Below are 18848 nucleotides of genomic sequence, written 5' to 3'. Positions count from 1 at the left end.
TTGGTTGTTGCTCTTTCTCTCCTCATCCCTTTATGTTTTCAGTGATGAGACACCTTCTTTTCACCTGTAACTCTAGGTCTGAGGCATGACAGTTTTTAAAAGTGCATTAAAAAATTTGTTCTGGTTTGTTCTGTAACTGCCTATAGACTAGCTGGAACGAGAAACTCAAACTGCTTCATTTTTTTAAGTGTTTTTTTTTCCCCCCTAGTTGCCATTAAAACACTTCTCATGAAAACACCCTTCTCTCATATCGTAGACAGAGGTCGGATGGAGAGTCAGACCTTCTCCACCGTAAGGAACTGCCTCACTGCGGGACAGGAGGAACTCATCCTGCTGCAAGAGAAAGTCAAGAATGGGAAACTCTCTATGGATGAAGCCCTGGAGAAGTTTAAACACTGGCAGATGGGAAAGACTGGCCTGGAGATAATTCAGCAGGTAATACAGATCCCATTCTACTGTGGAACGTTCCTTCCCTTGCAGAGTCCTAGCCTTTTTGTAAATATTTAGTCTTAACAAAAAATACAGGTAATTGTTCTTTCTTTCATTTTTAACTAACCAGAAAAAGAGGCTTTAAATTACCGATTAAAAGTTTAGCAATACCCAGGTTTCATGTTTACAAACAACTGATGAACTCATTGCTAAGACTGAGTGTATCATAGCTAATATCTAATCAACATATAAGGCTGTCCTTAGTAAAGTGAAGGTTTTATGAATCTCATTGCTGAAATTAAGGTGAAGCATCTTTACACTACGTGCTTAGAATTCTAAAGAATGTATTATTTAGACCAGACATAAAGGGAACAAGAAAATGATTAAAATCTTATCAGACAATAGTCCTGAATAAATTTAATGTTTTATATTCCCCGTTACCTTTGGAAAAATAAATATATATGCATCAGAATTTGCATATGTATAAATATATACATATATAAATAGATATGATTTGCATATAGATCAGTCAAGATTTACAGGGAAATTATGCCAAGAGTATTAAATTCAGATAAGCTTGTCTTCTATAAAAATAATTTACATCCTGAAGGGGGATTGGAGTAGGTAGTTCCAAGAGGAGAATGAAAAAATTGTATACTATACATGTAATATAATATACAGCCCGTGACAGTCCTCAGTGAGGGGATTCAAGACGGTATTCTATCTACCCAACAGGCTGTACCACTCACAAAATATCTCACCACTTTTTTTCTTCTCCTCATATAAAGCCCCCGTACCTCAGCCAGTTCTCAGGCAGCCATTTCATTAGCTACGTTAGGCCCAAATATCAATAATTATTAATAGCCTAATATGCTACCTTTCCTAAGGGATCATTTTTCCTTTAAAATAGTGCTTAAGAAGACATTTTTTAAACAGCAGAGAAATGAATCAGAATAGTGGTTCAAGTGATATGGCATATAGACAGGAGATTGTTTAGGTAAGGGGACTTCCCCAACACATATGTGGTCACACACCTTGTTAGAAGTCACCTGTCTCGCAGGATAGCTCTTGTTGCAGTTTGGTGGCTGGACCTGGTCAAGTTTTGCAGTGTGAAGCAGGGGCAGTTGTTTTGCAAACACATGTTAAGAACGCTAATTGTGGAGTTTTGTAGTGACAGAACTACAGCACACACACTGTTGCCGTCACCATCAAGCATCCCTCTCATCCTGAAGTGGGTAAAGTGTGCCCAAGTACTGAACTGCAAATCACTCTCCTGGCAATGCTAGAAAATAAGTTTATATAAGTTTGGTTGAGATAAGTCAATTGTACTTTATCCTCCTTAGACCTTTCTGTAATAAAGTTTACAATTTAAAGTGATCCAATCTAAATACCTTCTTGTTAGTGATTTCACTAGTTGCTTTATCAAACCCTTGGTTGTTTCTATTTTATTTGTGTATTTATATTCAGTTGTTATTGTTGTTCAGCCACTCAGTCGTGTCCAACTCTTTGCGACCTCATGGACTGCAGCATGCCAGGCTTCCCTGTCCTTCACCATCTCCAAGAGCTTGCTCAAACTCATGTCCATTGAGTTGGTGATGCCATCCAACCATCTCATCCTCTGTCATCCCCTTCTCCTCCGTCTTTCCTAGCATCAGCATCTTTTCCAATGAGTCGACTCTTTATATCAGGTGGCCAAAGTATTGGAGCTTCAGCTTCAGCATCAGTCTTTTCAATTAATATTCAGGATTGATTTCCTTTAGGATTGACTGGTTTGACTTCCTTGCAGTCCAAGGGACTCTCAAGAGTCTTCTACAACACCACAGTCCAAAAGCATTAATTCTTTGGTGCTCAGCCTTTTTTAAGGTCCAGCTCTCACATCCAAACATGACTACTGGAAAAATCATAGCTTTGACTATTCAGGCCTTTGTCTGCAAAGTAATGTTCTGCTTATTAATACACTAACTAGGTTTGTCACAGCTTTTCTTCCAAGGATCAAGTGTTTTTTAATTTCATGGCAGCCATCACCATCTGCAGTGATTTTGGAGCCAAAGAAAATAAAGCTTTCACTGTTTCCATTGTTTCCCTATCTATATGCCATGAAGTGATGGGACCAGATGCCATGATCTTAGTTTTTTGAATGTTCAGTTTTAAACCAACTTTTTCACTCTCCTCTTTTACCTTAATCAAGAGGCTCTTTAGTTCCTCTTCACTTTCTGCCATAAGGGTGGTATCATATGCATATCTGAGGTTATTGATATTTCTCCCGGCAATCTTGATTCCAGCTTGGGCTTCATCCAGCCCGGCATTTCACATGATGTGCTCTGCATATAAGTTAAATAAACAGGGTGACAGTATACTGCCTTGATGCACTCCTTTCCCAGTTTTGAACCAATTTGTTTTTCCATGTTTGGTTTTAACTGTTGCTTCTTGACCTGCATACAGATTTCTCAGGAGGTAGGTATGGTGCTCTGGTATTCCCATCTCTTTCAGAATTTTCCACAGTTTTTTGTGATTCACACAGTTAAAGGCTTTAGCCTAATCAGTAAAGCAGAAGTAGATGTTTTCCTGGAACTCTTAATTTTTCTATGATCCAGTGGATGTTGGCAGTTTGATCTCTGGTTCCTCTGCCCTTTCTAAGTCCAGTGTGTACATCTGGAAGTTCCTGGTTCATGTACTGTTGAAGCATAGCTTGGAGGATTTTGAGCATGACCTTACTAGCATGTGAAATGAGTGTAATTGTGCAGTAGTTTGAACATTCTTTGGCATTGCCCTTCTTTGGGATTGGAATGAAAACTGACCTTTTCCAGTCCTGTGCCCACTGCTGAGTTTTCCAGATTTGCTGGCATATTGAGTGTAGCACTTTAACAGTGTCATCTTTTAGGATTTGAAATAGCTCAGCTGGAATTCTATCACCTCCACTAGCTTTGTTTGTAGCGATGCTTTCTAAGGCCCATTTGACTTCACATTCCAGGATGCCTGGCTCCAGGTAAGTGATCATACCATCACAGTTATCTGAGTCATTAAGATCTTTTTTGTATATTTATTTTCAGTATCATTTTAGAAAGAATTAAAGGTGGTCTAAGGGGTTTACCGGATGACTCAGTGGTAAAGAATCCTCCTGCTAATGCAAGGGAACTGGGTTCAATCCCTGGGTCAGAAGGATTCCCTGGAGAAGGAAATGTCAACCTGCTCCTTGACTAGGAAAGTATTCTTGCTTGGGAAATCCCATGGCTAGAGAAGCTTAATGTGCTACAGTCCAGGGAGTTGCAAAGAGTTAGACATGACTTAGGGACTAAACACAACAGTACTCAATTGCTTCAAGACTGATGGGGCTTATCTAATACATAGGAACAATGGAATAATGAATACAGTAAGCACTTATGCAAAACAAAACCAAAAGGTAACCTGTAGATGAAAGAACAAACCATAAAACTACTTTCCATAAAAGCCCAAAGCTTGTGACTCTGACTGAGTACGAGGATTTATTCAGTTCTTTTCCCTTTCCTTCCCAACCTTCCTGATATAATTGACTTAGAACATTGTCTAAATGTAAATTGTACAGTGGATTAATTTTATATGCTGCAAAATGATGACCACCATAGCATTAGCTAATGAAAGGTTGTTGCTGAATCACGCAAAGACGCTGGGATTCTTGGCCTCCAGAGAAGAATTCAATCCAGGGCCAGAGACGAGGCTTGATCACTCAGAGCTTTTGTGTAATAAAGTTTTATTAAAGTATAAAGGAGATAGAGAAAGCTTCTGACATAGACATCAGAAGGGGGTAGAAAGAGTACCCACTTGCTAGTGTTAACAATGGAGTAATATGCTCTCCAATGAATCCAAAGAATGTATGGAGGTTGTAAAGATCTCACTAGACCTACTCCCATAATTTACATTTTAAGATAACAGAATTAGCCAGAAGGTTTAATCCAGAGACTGTCCTCAGGCAGGATACATAATCCTAAGGAATGTAGAGGGGAAAAAGAAGTTTGTCCTTTTCTCCTCCTTGAGAATTCCAGACCCCTCTCTCCTTGGGGACCCCTAGACTTATCAACCTGCCTAGGAAATGACTCTCTCACTAACACCTCCATCATGTCACAAAATTAACATTTCTGTGTGACAAGAACATACAATATTAACTCTCTTAGCAACTTTCAAGTTGCTATCTATAATATATATGTAATACGGTACTGTTAAATAGTCATCTTGCTGTACACTGGATTCCCAGAACTTTTTCATCTTGTAACTGGGAGTTTGTACCCTTTGACCAACATCAGCATCTCTGAATTTCTTCCACTCCTCAGTCCCCAATAACCACCATTCAATTCTGTTTCTATGAATTGGCTTTTTTAAGAGTTCACATATAAGTATGATCACACAGTATTTGTCTTTGCCTATCTGACTTATTTCACTTGGCATAATGCCCTCAGAGTCTATCCATGTTGCCAAAAATGGTAGGATTTCCTTCTTTCTCATGGGTGAATAGTATTACCTCGTGTATATATATATATATATATATATATATACACACACACATATACAGACATATATATCACATGTTCTTTATCCATTCCTAGACACTTAGGTGGTTTCCATATCTTGGCTAATGCAATGAATGTGGAAGTGCAGCTGTTTCGTTGAGATCATGATTTCATTTCTTTGGATAAATACCCAGAAGTAGGAATGCTGAATCATATGATGGTACTATTTTTAATGTTTTGAGGAAGTTCCATACCGATTTCCATAATGGCTGCACCGATTTACATTTCCACCAACTCTGCACAAGGCTTCTTTTTTCTCCATAACCTCATTTGTTACCCCTTGTCCTTTGATGATAATCATTCTAACAGTTCTGAGGTAAGATCCTGTTGTGGGTTTGATTTGCATTTCCCTGAAGATTAGTGATGCTGAGAACTTTTTCATTTATCTGTTGGCCATTTTAATGTCTTCTTTGAGAAATGTCTGTTCAGTTCTTCTGACCATTTTTTAATCAGATTATTTGGGACATTTTTGTCATTAAGTTGTGTGAGTTCTTTATATATTTCAAATATCAACTCCTGATCATATATATGATTTGCAAATATTTTCCCTCAGTCCACAGGGTGACTTTTCATTTTGTTGGTTGTCCCTTTTGTTATGCAAATGCTTTTTAGTCTGATGCAGTCCCAGTTTTTATTTTTGCTTTTGTTGCCTGTGCTTTTTCAGCTATATCCAAAGTATCATTGCCAAGATGAATGTGAGAAAGACTTTTCCCTGTGTTTTTTCAATCAGTCCTTAAGGGCCTGAACAAAAGTCATGTCTGCGTGTCTGCTTAGTCACTCAGTCATGTCTGACTCTTTGCAACCCTATGAACTGTAGCCCACCAGGCTCCTCTGTCTGTGGAATTCTCCAGGCAAGAATACTGGAGTGGGTTGCCATTTCCTCCTCCAGGGGATCTTCCAGATCCAGGGATCGAACCCCTGTCTCCTGAATTGCAGGCAGATTCTTGGCCCACTGAGCCATTGGGGACAAAAGTCAGAACATCAAAAAATGAATGTTCTCCCTATTTTCCCAATACACACTGACCATACACTTTTCAATCTTACTCTTGTAGTTTACAAAAAATATTCATTTTAATCCCAAAGATGACTCTATCAGAGGGGGCCGTGAAATTATATTCTTACTAACAGAGAGGTATTATCCCAGGAAAATAAGAGGGAAAATGGCACAAGCATAGATTTATTAGTAGAAGAGTTTCTAGAATAATGAAGACCCAGGTAGAATCCCTGGAGTTGAAGGTGAGATGACTAAAAAAAACCTTGCCTTTAGCTCCCCTCTCTCCTGCTCACAATCACCGAGTTCCTAAAGAAGAATGTTTGCTCCACTCATAGGAGAGGATCTTTAAGGCAATGAATACAACTCTATTTTAAGAAAAGTTGTTTCTAGGTTTGCAGGGCAGCCCTTAAGAAAAGTGCTACTCTTAAATTCTCTTCTAAAAGCACATTTATTGGTACTCCCTTTGGCAGGACATACACTAAAATTAGAACAATACAGAGAAGATTAGCACGGCCCCTGCACAGGATGATATGCAAATTCATGAAGCAGTCCACATTTTTTAAAAAATAAATAAAAGCAGATATATTGAGCATTAGCTTGTTTTACCTTTCAGTTAAAAAGGTAATAGATGTTCAGTATAGAACATTTGGAAAGCAAAGAAAGATCACAAATGAGTTAAAAATGGAAATCCAGTTATGTATCGTTTGCTCCTGAGTCCCTGGTTCTTAGAAGGACCTGCTAGGAAAGCATGTACCCTGCAGAGGCTAGAGATGGGCTCAGGCAGCAACAAACCATTGTTATGTTGGCCTTCTGCTTTGAGGCACCGATAGCCAGTGTAGATGCCTCAGGTGTTCGTTTGGGAAAGAAGCTCCCAGAAGAATTGGGCTCTGGGTTCCCACCCTGGCTGTACATCTTCTGTGTGATTTAGGAAAGTTACTTAATCTTCTATAACTCAGTTTCCATATCGGTAAAAGGAGATGATGATGTTTTTTATCCACCTCGTGAAGTTGTGAGGATTAAGTAAAACAATACATGTGAAGTAGCAAGAATGGTGGCTGGAACACTAAGTACCACATTAGCACTAAGTTGTAGTGGTTTTACTGGTCGTACTAGTTTAAGTTTCCATCTCAATTCATGACAAATTCATGAACCTTGACTTCTCTTTCCTGGTTGTCTCCTCATTAAGGAAAAACTACGCCAACTACGAGATTGCATTGTTGGAAAAAGGCCAGAAGAAGAAAATGTCTACAGTAAGTAAAATTTGTCTGCTCTTCAAAAATAATAGAGTGATGAAGTGGAAAAAGCAAGAATGGTGAAATAAAACAGGCCTGAGTTCAAATTTATATCCAGTCACTTCCCAGCTGCTTAAATTGGAGACTGTCTTACTCTTTGGTACTCAGGGCCCTTGTCTGCAAAACAAGAATAATCAGACATATACCTGGAAGTGGTTGTACAAGTTAACACATAAAATACTTTTCACCTTCTCTGGCCCATAATGTAAATGCTAGTTACTTCCTTTCCTTTGATTTCCATATAAGTTGCAAATAAGATAATTATGCTTTAGTTTTGTGTGTGTGTGTATAAGTCTCAATAACGGGGTATTAAATTGTTAAAGAGTCACACTTTTTTTTAATAAGGTAGAATATTCTCAATATAGTCAATTCTCACAGTTGTCCACATGTGGATCATTTTAAATTATAAATCTCATGTTGCCTTCCCCTGAAGCTAGCATGCTTCTTCTCAACACAGATTCCCCTTGCTAATAATTAGCAGTTGCTCCCAGGGGGGAAAAACACTCATTTTAATGTTAACACAAACATTATTAAGATGGTAAATCTTCTCCAAAGATAAACAACGCATTCCAAAATTGAAAATAAATTATGTTGTCATTCTCTGACCACCCTATCCCCAAGTCCCTACCCCTGCACAGATAATTAAAAACTGACAACTACTAGGAAAGTTTGAAAGCCTCCATCTCTTCTATTTTCAATAATACTGCATAACTTTTAGATAGTACTTCATGCTGAAATTCGCTATGTTAAAATTCATTTTCTTTTTATATTACTGGCTTGTTATCTATTTCTTCATAGAGAATTCTTTAAGCTCTCTTAGAAATGTTTTCTAAAACTTAAATATGCTTTCTAAAATAATTAAGGTCCCAAACACAAAACTAATTTACAAATAACTGAGTTCTACAAACCTACATTCTAATGTGGAATAAGAGTAAAATTTTTTAAATGTATAAAAGTATAAAATATATAAATAATTTCACTAAGGAACATTAAATAGTAGTAGTAGCTAATATTTATTGTCTTATCTACTATGCACAAAATCATCCCATTAATAACCCTTTGAGATAGGCATTAGTCCCAATTTATAATAGGGAAACAGAATCTGAGAAACTAAGAAACCTCTAAACACACAGATTAGAGATTACAGTCTATGTCTATTGGAATCCAAAGTTAACACTCTTAATCATTGGTGTTTTAATTAGGAATCAACTAGTTCTTCTTTCAGCTAAAATGGAATAAGCAGTACCAGACAAACCCTCCCACTGTAAGGATACAAATAATAGGCAAAAAAATATGAAGCAACTGATTTCAGGGAGTAAATGATAGGCAGACTTAGACTGTAATCCCAGAGAAAAACAAAATATGTGAGATGTCGCTCACCATTACCCACAAGATGATTTTCTGACTAGAGTCTGTGCAAAGCAGTCAAACTGAGGTAGCAAAGATAAGAGTTCAGGGCAGCCAGAGTCCCACTCCAGTACCCTTGCCTGGAAAATCCCATGGACGGAGGAGCCTGGAAGGCTGCAGTCCATGGGGTCGCACAGAGTCGGACACGACTGAGCGACTTCACTTTCACTTTTCACTTTCATGCATTGGAGAAGGAAATGGCAACCCACTCCAGCGTTCTTGCCTGGAGAATCCCAGGGACGGGGGAGCCTGGTGGGCTGCCGCCTATGAGGTCGCACAGACTCGGACATGACTGAAGTGACTTAGCAGCAGAGCTGCTGGAATGTGTGTGGTAAGTCACTGAAGAGGAGGCAACCACGAAGAGAGGAAGCCTCAGAGGGAGGGAGGGGCTCCACAAGTCTGGCTGAGAGATGAGCTGTACATGTGCAGACAAGGCCAGTCAAAGCATGTAAGATAGCAGCTTTTAGTGCTGTGAAGGCAGAACAGAGACATTGAAGGTTGGGCAAAGCCAAGGAAAAGCCAAACTGGGGATGTTTCTTTGAGTTCTGCCCTGCCAGAGAGGAAAGGTCTCCTAACACTTTGTTAAAATGCCTGGCATCCTGCTGTGACACCCAAGAGATGTAAAGAGTAAGGACCATGACTTAGAGTAAGACCTACTCTAGACTTGCCCCAGCGAAGCCTAGAACCAAACCCCTGCAAGAGCCCGGTGGAAAATGGAACTCGTAGGCTTAGTCCTGCTGTTGTTGTTTAGCGGCTAAGTCGTGTCTGACTCTTTTGCCACCTCCATGGACGGGGGCTTGCCAGGTGCCAGTCCATGGGATTTCTTAGGCAAGAATGCTGGAGTGAGCTGCCATTTCCTTCTCTAGGGGATCTTCCCAACCCAGGAATCAAATCCACATCTCCTGCATAGCAAGCAGAGTTTTTTCACTGCTGAATCATTAGGGAAGTTCTATTAAGAGTCTTAGCAAACATCTTGAGCTTTGTATAGGTTGACACTGAGAAAAAGCAGAAAACCAAGCCTACCACAGGTTCATGACAGTACTCAAACTGCCTGGTAAAACAAGAACCTATATTCATCAAAGGAATATAGAATATGAATATAGAATCCAGAATATGCTACAGATTATCTTTAAAATCCAGTATTCAGGGTTTTTTTTTTAATGAGGTACAAATAAAAATAAAATGTGATTCACAGAAAAGAAAAAAGAAAGCATCAATAAAAACTGAACCTGAGATAGTCTTATTGTTGACCTTAACAAAATTAATGAAAAATATGGTTTTAAAGAGTGAATAAATATGAAATTTCAACAGGATAATTGAAACTATATAGAAGAACCAGATGGAAATTTATAGAAATTAAAATTACAATAAAACAAATGATAAATTATCAGAAGAACTTATCAGCATATTGAATATAGCAAAAGTAAGAGTTAATCAACTTAAAGACAGATCAGTAGAAATTATCCAATATGATGAAAAAGGAGATAAAAAAACTTAAAAATGAATGGAGCCTCAGAGACACATAAGACATAACACAGTCTAGCATGCACGTAGTCAGAGTCCCAGAGGAAAAACTAGTGAGTTTGGGCAAAACATTTTAAAATAAACAATGGTCAGATATTTTCCAAATTCAACGTAAACTACCTTCATACTGTTCCAAGAACTTAAAAAACACTCCAGTTAGCCTGTTAAGCCAAACTATATTTGAGCGCTGGTAGTCAAGCTACTTCAAGTCAAGGTAAATTCCTGATAGCAGCCAGAGAAAAAGACATATATCAAGAGAAAAGCATAAATGTATTCCATATTCACTAATTTCTTGTCAGAAACATGGAGGACTAAAGACGGTGCAATAATATCTTTGAAAGTGCTAAAATAAAAACAAATGACCACTTAGAATTGTATATCCAGGAAAAATAACCTTCAAAAATTTGTTGAAATTGAGACATTTTCAGATAATTGAAATCAGAGAATTCATAGACAGGAAAATTGCAATGTAAGAAATGCTAAAGAATGCCATACAAGGTGTATGAATTGTACTGTATGTAATTATTTCTGAATAAGGTTATTTTTTAAAATACTCGAATAGCTCAGGCTAAAAGAATATCAAGGCTGAGTAGGAAGCTATTATTAAGCATCAAATATATCTAAAATCGTGATAATGTGGGACAAACATCGGAAGGAAAAAAAGACATAGTTTCACACTTAGTGATACAAGTAATAAAAGACAGTTACATACTTAGTGGCCGGAGGTATTTTTTAAAATCAGACTGTGAAACTTCATAGTCATCTCAAGACAAGAAGTAGTCAACCGATAAGAAGAAATGACCCTAAGATAAACATGGAGCAAAACTCAGTAGAATGTGCTTCTTTTTTTTTTTTTGTCTTGTAGATAAGCTCACCATTGTGCACCATCCAAATGGTAAGTGGTGTTTATTAAAGAATTTAGGACTAAAACAAAACCCAGAACAAACCAACTTTTGTATTAATGTAAACCTAATGTGATTAGGCTGGTCAGTGTAAAAACTCACAGAGATTTTATATTTATATGTAAGGCAATTTGATATCCAAAATAAATGTGAGGTGATTCTAGAATAGCAATGCTAGAGGCATTGTGATATGGTAAAAGAAGCATGCACTTTGAACTCTGACTTGGCTCTTCAAACTTAACTAGCTGTGACCTTTGACAAGTCACTTAAACTCTTTACACCTCAGTTCCCTCATATGTAAAATATAGATAAGAATTCTATCATGGGGAATTGCTATAATGACTGATGATAACTGATGTAAATGGCGCTAACTTGGTAAGTGGGAAACGTTGATAGAGGAAGTGAACTTAGAATAAAACTTAATAGTTGGAAGGGTTCACTTTAGTGTAATAAGAGAGAAATGTGTGCAGAAAGAGAGGATCTGCAGGCCAGTAGGGGTGTTGTCTAAAGAGCTGTGAGCTCTGCCTCCAGCCTGAAGCACAGCACTGACCGTGGGAAGTGCAGAAGCAGGAGAACAGAGGTGTGTGGCTGGATGGAAAGTCAGAAACTTGTGATAGAAGCAGGAAGTGGCATGGGCCACGATGCAGTGGTAGGAGCAAACTTATAAAAAAGTGTGCTTTGCAGTTACCTGATCCTGGTAAATGGGGAAGAGAAGAAGGCAAAATCAAACGGAGGTTGTTATTCATGGTGTTGGATAGTTTCTGAGCTCATCAACTCCTCAATATGTGGGTATGAGAAATTAATAATACATATTAATACAAATTAATACATAATTGCCAAGGATGCCTTTTCAATATGCACATTTTATCTCTTTAGTGTTTTTTATCTTTACCCATATCCTACTCTTTGCATATATATTTTTTAAATGCTAAATAAAGGAATTACTAAATTTGTGAATGAATAAAGCGTTAGTAACAGCGTTTGTATTTCTAGGTAAGGAAAGTGCCCACAGTGAAAGTATGTTACATAACATACCCTTTGGCAGTAAGGTGGGTTGTGTTTATCTTCATTTTTATAAAATACAAACAAAGAACTTATTTGTTGAGAAAGAACATGAAAGCCTTCTATCCTGACTATGTTTTGAAACATTCCAACAGATATGAACTAAATAGGTTACATAAGCATTTGTGTGCAAAATACATGAGCAGTAATTTTAAAAACATAACTGTTTGTAAAAAAGCAAAGAAAGAACTTAAAGGAGAAAGGCACTGAAGCTAACATGTGCACAAACGTGTACAGACCAAATAAATTGTAGAGAAGTTATAAACACATCTTCTTTAGCAAAAGGAATATGATGAGTCTATTTGAACCACAGTTTATACAATCCTTAAAATCTAGTTTTGGGAAAAAATATAATGTGAAAATATTGTTCATATAAATATGTGTTGCTTCACATTGTAGTGTTAACTGAAAGTAAATTGCTAATGAGAAGCTAAAAATAACCCTAAAGAAAGAAGGTGCAAATGGAAAAGTCAAGACCAGTTCAAGACAATATCCTTGATGTCCCGACCACACACTTTTCTTCATAAAAAATTGCTCTATTCCAATTGTCCATATATGTGATGTAGGAAGTTTGCACTATTACCCGTTGTGTGGCAGCTGGATTTCTTGCTAAAATCCTGAATTAGGGCCCATTATAAACTAGTTTTTGTTTACCAAATTTTGATAACCCTTTAAGTTCTCCCATCCTTCAATATATCATAACATACAAGTTATGTTAATACATTAACATAAAAGTCATTCACTCTTAAGAACTGCTTGAAGTAGTTCTTTGCATTTCTGGATCATTCTGTGGCCCACCGGTGAGCTATAGACCTAATGGGTCTGTAGTGCATAGACTCGTGAGACACATTTGACTGTCGCAGAATTGTGAAGTACCATCTAGCTTTATGAAAATATCTTTGTCAAGCAAAGTTCCTTCTACAAGATCTGAAGGACTATTTTAAGAGCAAGCTTTTGGGTAAGAGGAAAATAATATAAATTCCCAACACTTATTCTCCCTCGAAAAGGAAATAAAATTTGAACTCAAGGACATTGACGTGGTTGAACTTGACAATGATTCTTTCCTTTTAAGATGGGAGACTATCTTGCCAGTTGCCTCTACAAAGCTGTTCTCCCGTGACTGCGAAAGGCTGCTATGACTTTGTCAGGTTTCTTTGTTCAGCCTTAAAATGGAAAAATGCTAATTCTGTGTATTTTTTCCTTAGCTTCCTGCTCGACCCCAGATGGAAAAAGATTTTGGTTTCTGTTGCAGGAAAGATCACTAAAGATGGTAAAATATCAGCTATATATCAACCATATTTTTTAGAAAACCTAAAGCAAGCTTATTAGGAACTTGAAAGATCATTTGTCTAACAAATGGAATACCTTAAATATTTCATTGTCTTCTCCTGAAAGGATAAACATATGTATTTTTCAAGCTAAAGGTGATTGTTCCGTAGAAAGATTTATGTGTAGGGGTGATTTTATGCTAGCTAATCAATTTTAGTTGATGATCCATTATTCGCTAATACATGTCCTGTGATCTTATTTTCAGGTTATTATAATGAAACCCAAGAATCTGCAGACACTTTCTGGGTGAAGCGAGCTTGCATTTGGATTGCCTGCTGTCTTAGGATAAATCTATGCTATGAAAGCAGAAGCAAGTTTTGAGTTTCAGAATGTTATTGCCACACTTTATTGGCATTGTACCTGCTTCAAATGAGTATATCAAGATTAAGTTTGAATGCTATAGAGCAGTTGCATTCTTTGAAAATTCTTGCATTTTACCTGGCACTTTGCTTATGAAGCGGGTATTTCCCATTTTTAAAATTAAAAACAAGAGCAGAGAATTTAAATGCTCTGTAGCAAAGTTATTGGGCCTATTTAAGGGGCCAACCTTATAGTTTACTCCTCCTACACTGAGAATAAACATAAAAAAATACAAATTTGTTTTATACATATTGGCTTTTCCAGTGGATAATCTATTTTCTGAATTTCTCACGTTCAAAACTCTAATTGTTATTATCAGATCATGCTTACAATAACCTTCCATTTTTCAGAGCCTGTTTGCATATAACCTTGAGAATATTATTTTTTAACTTTCTATATCTCAGATTAATATACATTTTCACAACCTATATTTTCTATTAAAAGGCCTACAATTTCATCAACCAAATTCTTAGAAGCAATTTATGAGCTTAAAATAGAATGCAGTTTCACCATTCTATGATTTCTGCCCACAGTTGCTACAAATAAAATGAATGTTTAAAGCTGTCTGACTTTTCAAAACAAATGTATGAAATTAACCTCTGAAGTCTTTTGCTTACTAGTTTACAGAGAGAAGTCCACCAAATTTCTTTAATAATTTTACTGTGTAGGGCTCATAAAATAAACACACAAATTATTTTTTTCTAGCTTCTAAACAGTGAGTGATAGGAATATCCAATATTGTAAAGTAATTAGCCTGCAATTAAAATAAATCAATTAATTTTTAAAATACATGCATACTATATATACTTAATACATACAATAATGGAAATTTTAAATACATGTAACCACCATTCCTAATGTGGTTTATAAGGGGAAAAAATGCAATTCAATAAACAATTTAGGATTTAAAAAATAGTAATAAAGTGATTCTGCAAAACACTGCCTGTAAGTTTCTTGTGACCATTAACACTCTCAAACTCAAGTTTTAAAAAAGAATATAGTTGTTTGATCAATCCCTAATAGAAGGTGATTTTTGATTATGACATCTGGAAATTTGGTCCATAGTTTCACATTTAAATTTTCAAGAAATGGAATGCTCCCATTTGGTGCTTCAGGTGGTAAAGAATCTGCCTGCAATGTGGGAGACCTGGGTTCGATCCGTAGGTTCAGAAGATCCCCTGGAGAAGGGAACCGCTATCCACTCCAGTATTCTGACCTGGAGAATTCCAAGGACAGAGGAGCCTGGCAGGCTGCAGTCCATGGGTTCACAGTGAGTCGGACACAACTGAGCAACTTTCATTTTCATTTCTGTGGATTGTCCCACCCAAAGAGTCAGGAAAAGCAATAGGAAAATTGACTACTTTTCTGTAATTTTCTAAATCTTTAAAATTTAAGTGTGTCTATTATCTCTATTGGACTTCCCCAATAGCTCAGCAGGTGAAAAATCCTCCTGCAATGCTGGAGACACGGGCTCAATCCCTGAATTGGAGAGATGCCCTGGAGGAGGAAATGGCAACCCACTCCAGTATTCGTGCCTGGGAAATTCCATGGACAGAGGAGCCTGGTGGGCTATAGTCCGTAGGGTCGCAAAGAGTTGGACGCAACTGAGTACTAACATGCTGTGTATCTCTAACATGAGAATTGCCATTCAGGCCTGTGACTACTACGTACAGTTCTACTGTTGACTTTATTCTTATTAAAAATGTGAAATCCATTAACAGGTAAAATGGCAACTCTTCTAATTACAAAGGGCTTAGATCATTTCTTCAGTTCAGTTCAGTCGCTTAGTCGTGTCCAACTCTTTGCGACCCCATGAATCGCAGCACACCAGGCCTCCCTGTCCATCACCAACTCCCGGAGTTCACTCAGACTCACGTCCATCGAGTCCATGATGCCATCCAGCCATCTCATCCTGGGTCATCCCCTTCTCCTCCCGCCCCCAATCCCTCCCAGCATCAGAGTCTTTTCCAATGAGTCAACTCTTCGCATGAGGTGGCCAAAGTACTGGAGTTTCAGCTTTAGCATCATTCCTTCCAAAGAAATCCCAGGGTTGATCTCCTTCAGAATGGACTTGTTGGATCTCCTTGCAGTCCAAGGGACTCTCAAGCGTCTTCTCCAACACCACAGTTCAAAAGCATCAATTCTTCGGCGCTCAGCCTTCTTCACAGTCCAACTCTCACATCCATATATGACCACAGGAAAAACCATAGCCTTGACTAGACGGACCTTAGTCAGCAAAGTAATGTCTCTGCTTTTGAATATACTATCTAGGTTGGTCATAACTTTTCTTCCAAGGAGTAAGTGTCTTTTAATTTCATGGCTGCAGTCACCATCTGCAGTGATTTTGGAGCCCCCAAAAATAAAGTCTGACACTGTTTCCACTGTTCTTACCTGAGACTCTATTAAGGGTGGAAGTGGGAGGTAAAGTATGAATGTTATTCAGTCCTTTAACACAGAAAGAAATCTAAAGTCAGGACCTGTAAGTCTACTTTCTGAACTGGGCTAATTTAGAATAAAATGATAGGGAAAATACCTTTAATCATCTCTTCCCTAGAGTTCTGGCCCTTGAAATTTTTTGACTTTGTCATCACAAAGAAAGGGAGAAAAAGAAACCTAAAAATAACTGAGGTCCCCACTATGCCTCCTAAGCCACGGCTCCTGCCCTGCTTGACCTTTTGGGGCTTCCCAAGTGGCGTTTGTGGTAAAGAATCCACCTACCAGTGCAGAAGACACAAGAGACTCGGGTTCGATCCCTAGGTTGGGAAGATCCCCTGGAGGAGGAAGTGGCAACAACTCCAGTATTCCTGCCTGGAAAATTCTATGGACAGAGGAGCCTGGCGGGCTGCAGTCCATACGATCACAAAAGTTGCACACACCTGAGCACAGAGGGCAGAAGAGAGTTTAGAATCGGGATCAGAAAGGAGTTCACAACATGCCTATTGCATGGAAGGAAGAGATGAAAAGTGGAGAAATGCCAAAGCAGAGGAAGGGTAATCCAAATTTAGGAATGATCCTGACTGAATATGTCCAGAAGGAGGCTTCTTTTTTTTTTTTGGCTGCACAGGCTCTTCATTGGCACTTGGTCTTCCCCTAGTTGTGACGTGCAGCCTTAGTAGCCCTGAAGCATATGTGATCTTAGTTCCTTACCTGGGGATCCAACCCACATCCCCAGCTTTGGAAGGTGGATTCTTAACCACTAGATCATCAGGGAAGTTCCAGGGGCTATATTTATAATTTCTGGGCTTTCTCCCTAACATACAGAATACTCTCCATCAAATCTGAGCCACATTACAGAAGCTTTTCTAGTGGTGGAAGAGATCGAATGTCAAGATCTGGACTAGAAGACTAGGAAGATATGAACTTTCTTTGGCGATTTCAGGCATTTAAGAGCCCTAGTCACTACCAGGAAGGGAAGACCTGTATGGGAAATCTGATGATTTGTGCTGATTCTGGAAGCCTGAGCAATCTGTAGGTAATATACCCTAGCTTTCCCATCATCCCTTCCTCAGTTTGGATTCATTCCTAAGCCGTTGCTCTTAACGTACACGAGAACTAGCCCCCTCCTCAAGTTTTTAAATTTATTCAACTCCAACTTCTAGAGAAATTTGGATTGGAATTAAATGTTATCATAAGAATTTTACATTTAATATTCATTTATTTTCTACTTAATTTTTTAGTTCAAAAAAGCATCATCTAGACAAGGGCTTCTCACCTGAGGCATTTGGCAATATCTGGAGACATTGTCATTGCTGTGACTGTGGAGAAGATGCTCTTGGCATCTAGGGTGTTGAGACAATGAGCCCTAATAAATATGTTATAATCCACAAGACAAAAAATTATCTAGAATATCAACAGTGCGAGACTGGGAAACTCTGATCTACACTATAAAGTAAAATGGGATCAACACTTAAAAGAATGTTGTTAAAAGTAAAAACAGTTAATTTTATATGGAATTTTCTGGAAGTGGAACCCCCCATGATAGTATAAATCAGTGTTTTTATTTTGAAGTACATATGGCATAACTTGAATGGACCGTTAAAAACTCAAAAAAAATGGATGACTCTAATACATTTTCATAAATCAAACAGAGTATTCTACCAGTGGAGACTCCAGTTTTTAGAAAAGAAGGCTGTTCTCATGAATATGATCTTGTACCTTGAGTCATGATTATATCCTATTCGTGCTCTTAAGTGTTTGCTCACCTGAGTTCCTTCTTATAATGCTCAGGAGGTCTGATTTTAATAACTTGGACTTCCCTGAATTTTTATGCTTAGAAAAGCATATTGCTTTTCTAAATTGGTAAATTTTTAAGAAAGTGGTCTGCTCCTGAACCTGAGCTAGTAGCTCTCAGCCAGTTAACACAGGGCTGATAGGAGACCCCAGTTGCTGTCTTTCTGTAACTGTACCTGCCAACCATATTTGTTGGTCTGCCTTGTTTTGTGGGGCTGACATTTAAGGCAAGGACTGCCACACAAAAAAACACTTGGAACTTCTCCAGTGGTTCAACGGTTAGGACTCCCCACTTCCGCTGCTCGGGGCACGGGTTCAGCCCCTCATCAGGGAGATCCTGGAGATCTCACAAGCTGCGCAGTGGGGCCAATAAATAAATAGGCCTCAAGTTTATAAATTACAGCATATGATTTCCTCAGTATTCTTACCTTCAAAATGTAAATTCTTACATAATTTCACAGGTATTAAATGACTTCCTGTACTTACATGCATTCAAAAGTGTGAGCTTTCGGACTGATCTAGTTTTCATATAGCCTCAGCTATATCCCAGCTATGTAAACGATGCCAGTTTTTCAGTTTCCCAGGGCCCTATTTAATCATTAGTAAAGTGGGGTTATCAATACCAACATCAGCACAGGTGGTTTGAGAATTAAAAGTAAAAAAATAAAACTTTATCATCCAAAGAAGACACTTTTAATGGTAAAATGAAGTATTGCTAGTGATTATGATTTTAAAAAAGCAGGCATAAACTTGGACTACCTTCAGCAAAAGCTGAGAT

The 18848-nt window shown here is 38.0% G+C and overlaps 1 protein-coding gene and 1 non-coding gene across 2 annotated transcripts in view; both read left to right on the top strand.

The window, feature by feature from the left end:
* Nucleotides 1-13416, top strand: part of BANK1 (B cell scaffold protein with ankyrin repeats 1) — a 320309-nt gene extending 306893 nt beyond the window's left edge. Inside the window, exons 12-16 of the mRNA XM_052642209.1 lie at nucleotides 257-435; nucleotides 7151-7214; nucleotides 11053-11082; nucleotides 12083-12138; nucleotides 13357-13416. Coding sequence (XP_052498169.1) covers nucleotides 257-435; nucleotides 7151-7214; nucleotides 11053-11082; nucleotides 12083-12138; nucleotides 13357-13416 — 389 coding nt within the window. The remainder of the gene's footprint in view (nucleotides 1-256; nucleotides 436-7150; nucleotides 7215-11052; nucleotides 11083-12082; nucleotides 12139-13356) is intronic.
* Nucleotides 6419-6524, top strand: LOC128050140 (U6 spliceosomal RNA). The gene has a single exon (XR_008199649.1). It is a non-coding gene; the product is annotated as a U6 spliceosomal RNA (small nuclear RNA).
* Nucleotides 13417-18848: the final 5432 nt, after the last annotated feature.

Source organism: Budorcas taxicolor, chromosome 6, assembly GCF_023091745.1.
Source record: "Budorcas taxicolor isolate Tak-1 chromosome 6, Takin1.1, whole genome shotgun sequence".
Taxonomy (NCBI): Eukaryota; Metazoa; Chordata; class Mammalia; order Artiodactyla; family Bovidae; genus Budorcas; species Budorcas taxicolor.
The sequence above is the reverse complement of the archived record's forward strand: the minus strand, read 5'-3'. Positions and strand labels throughout refer to the sequence as shown.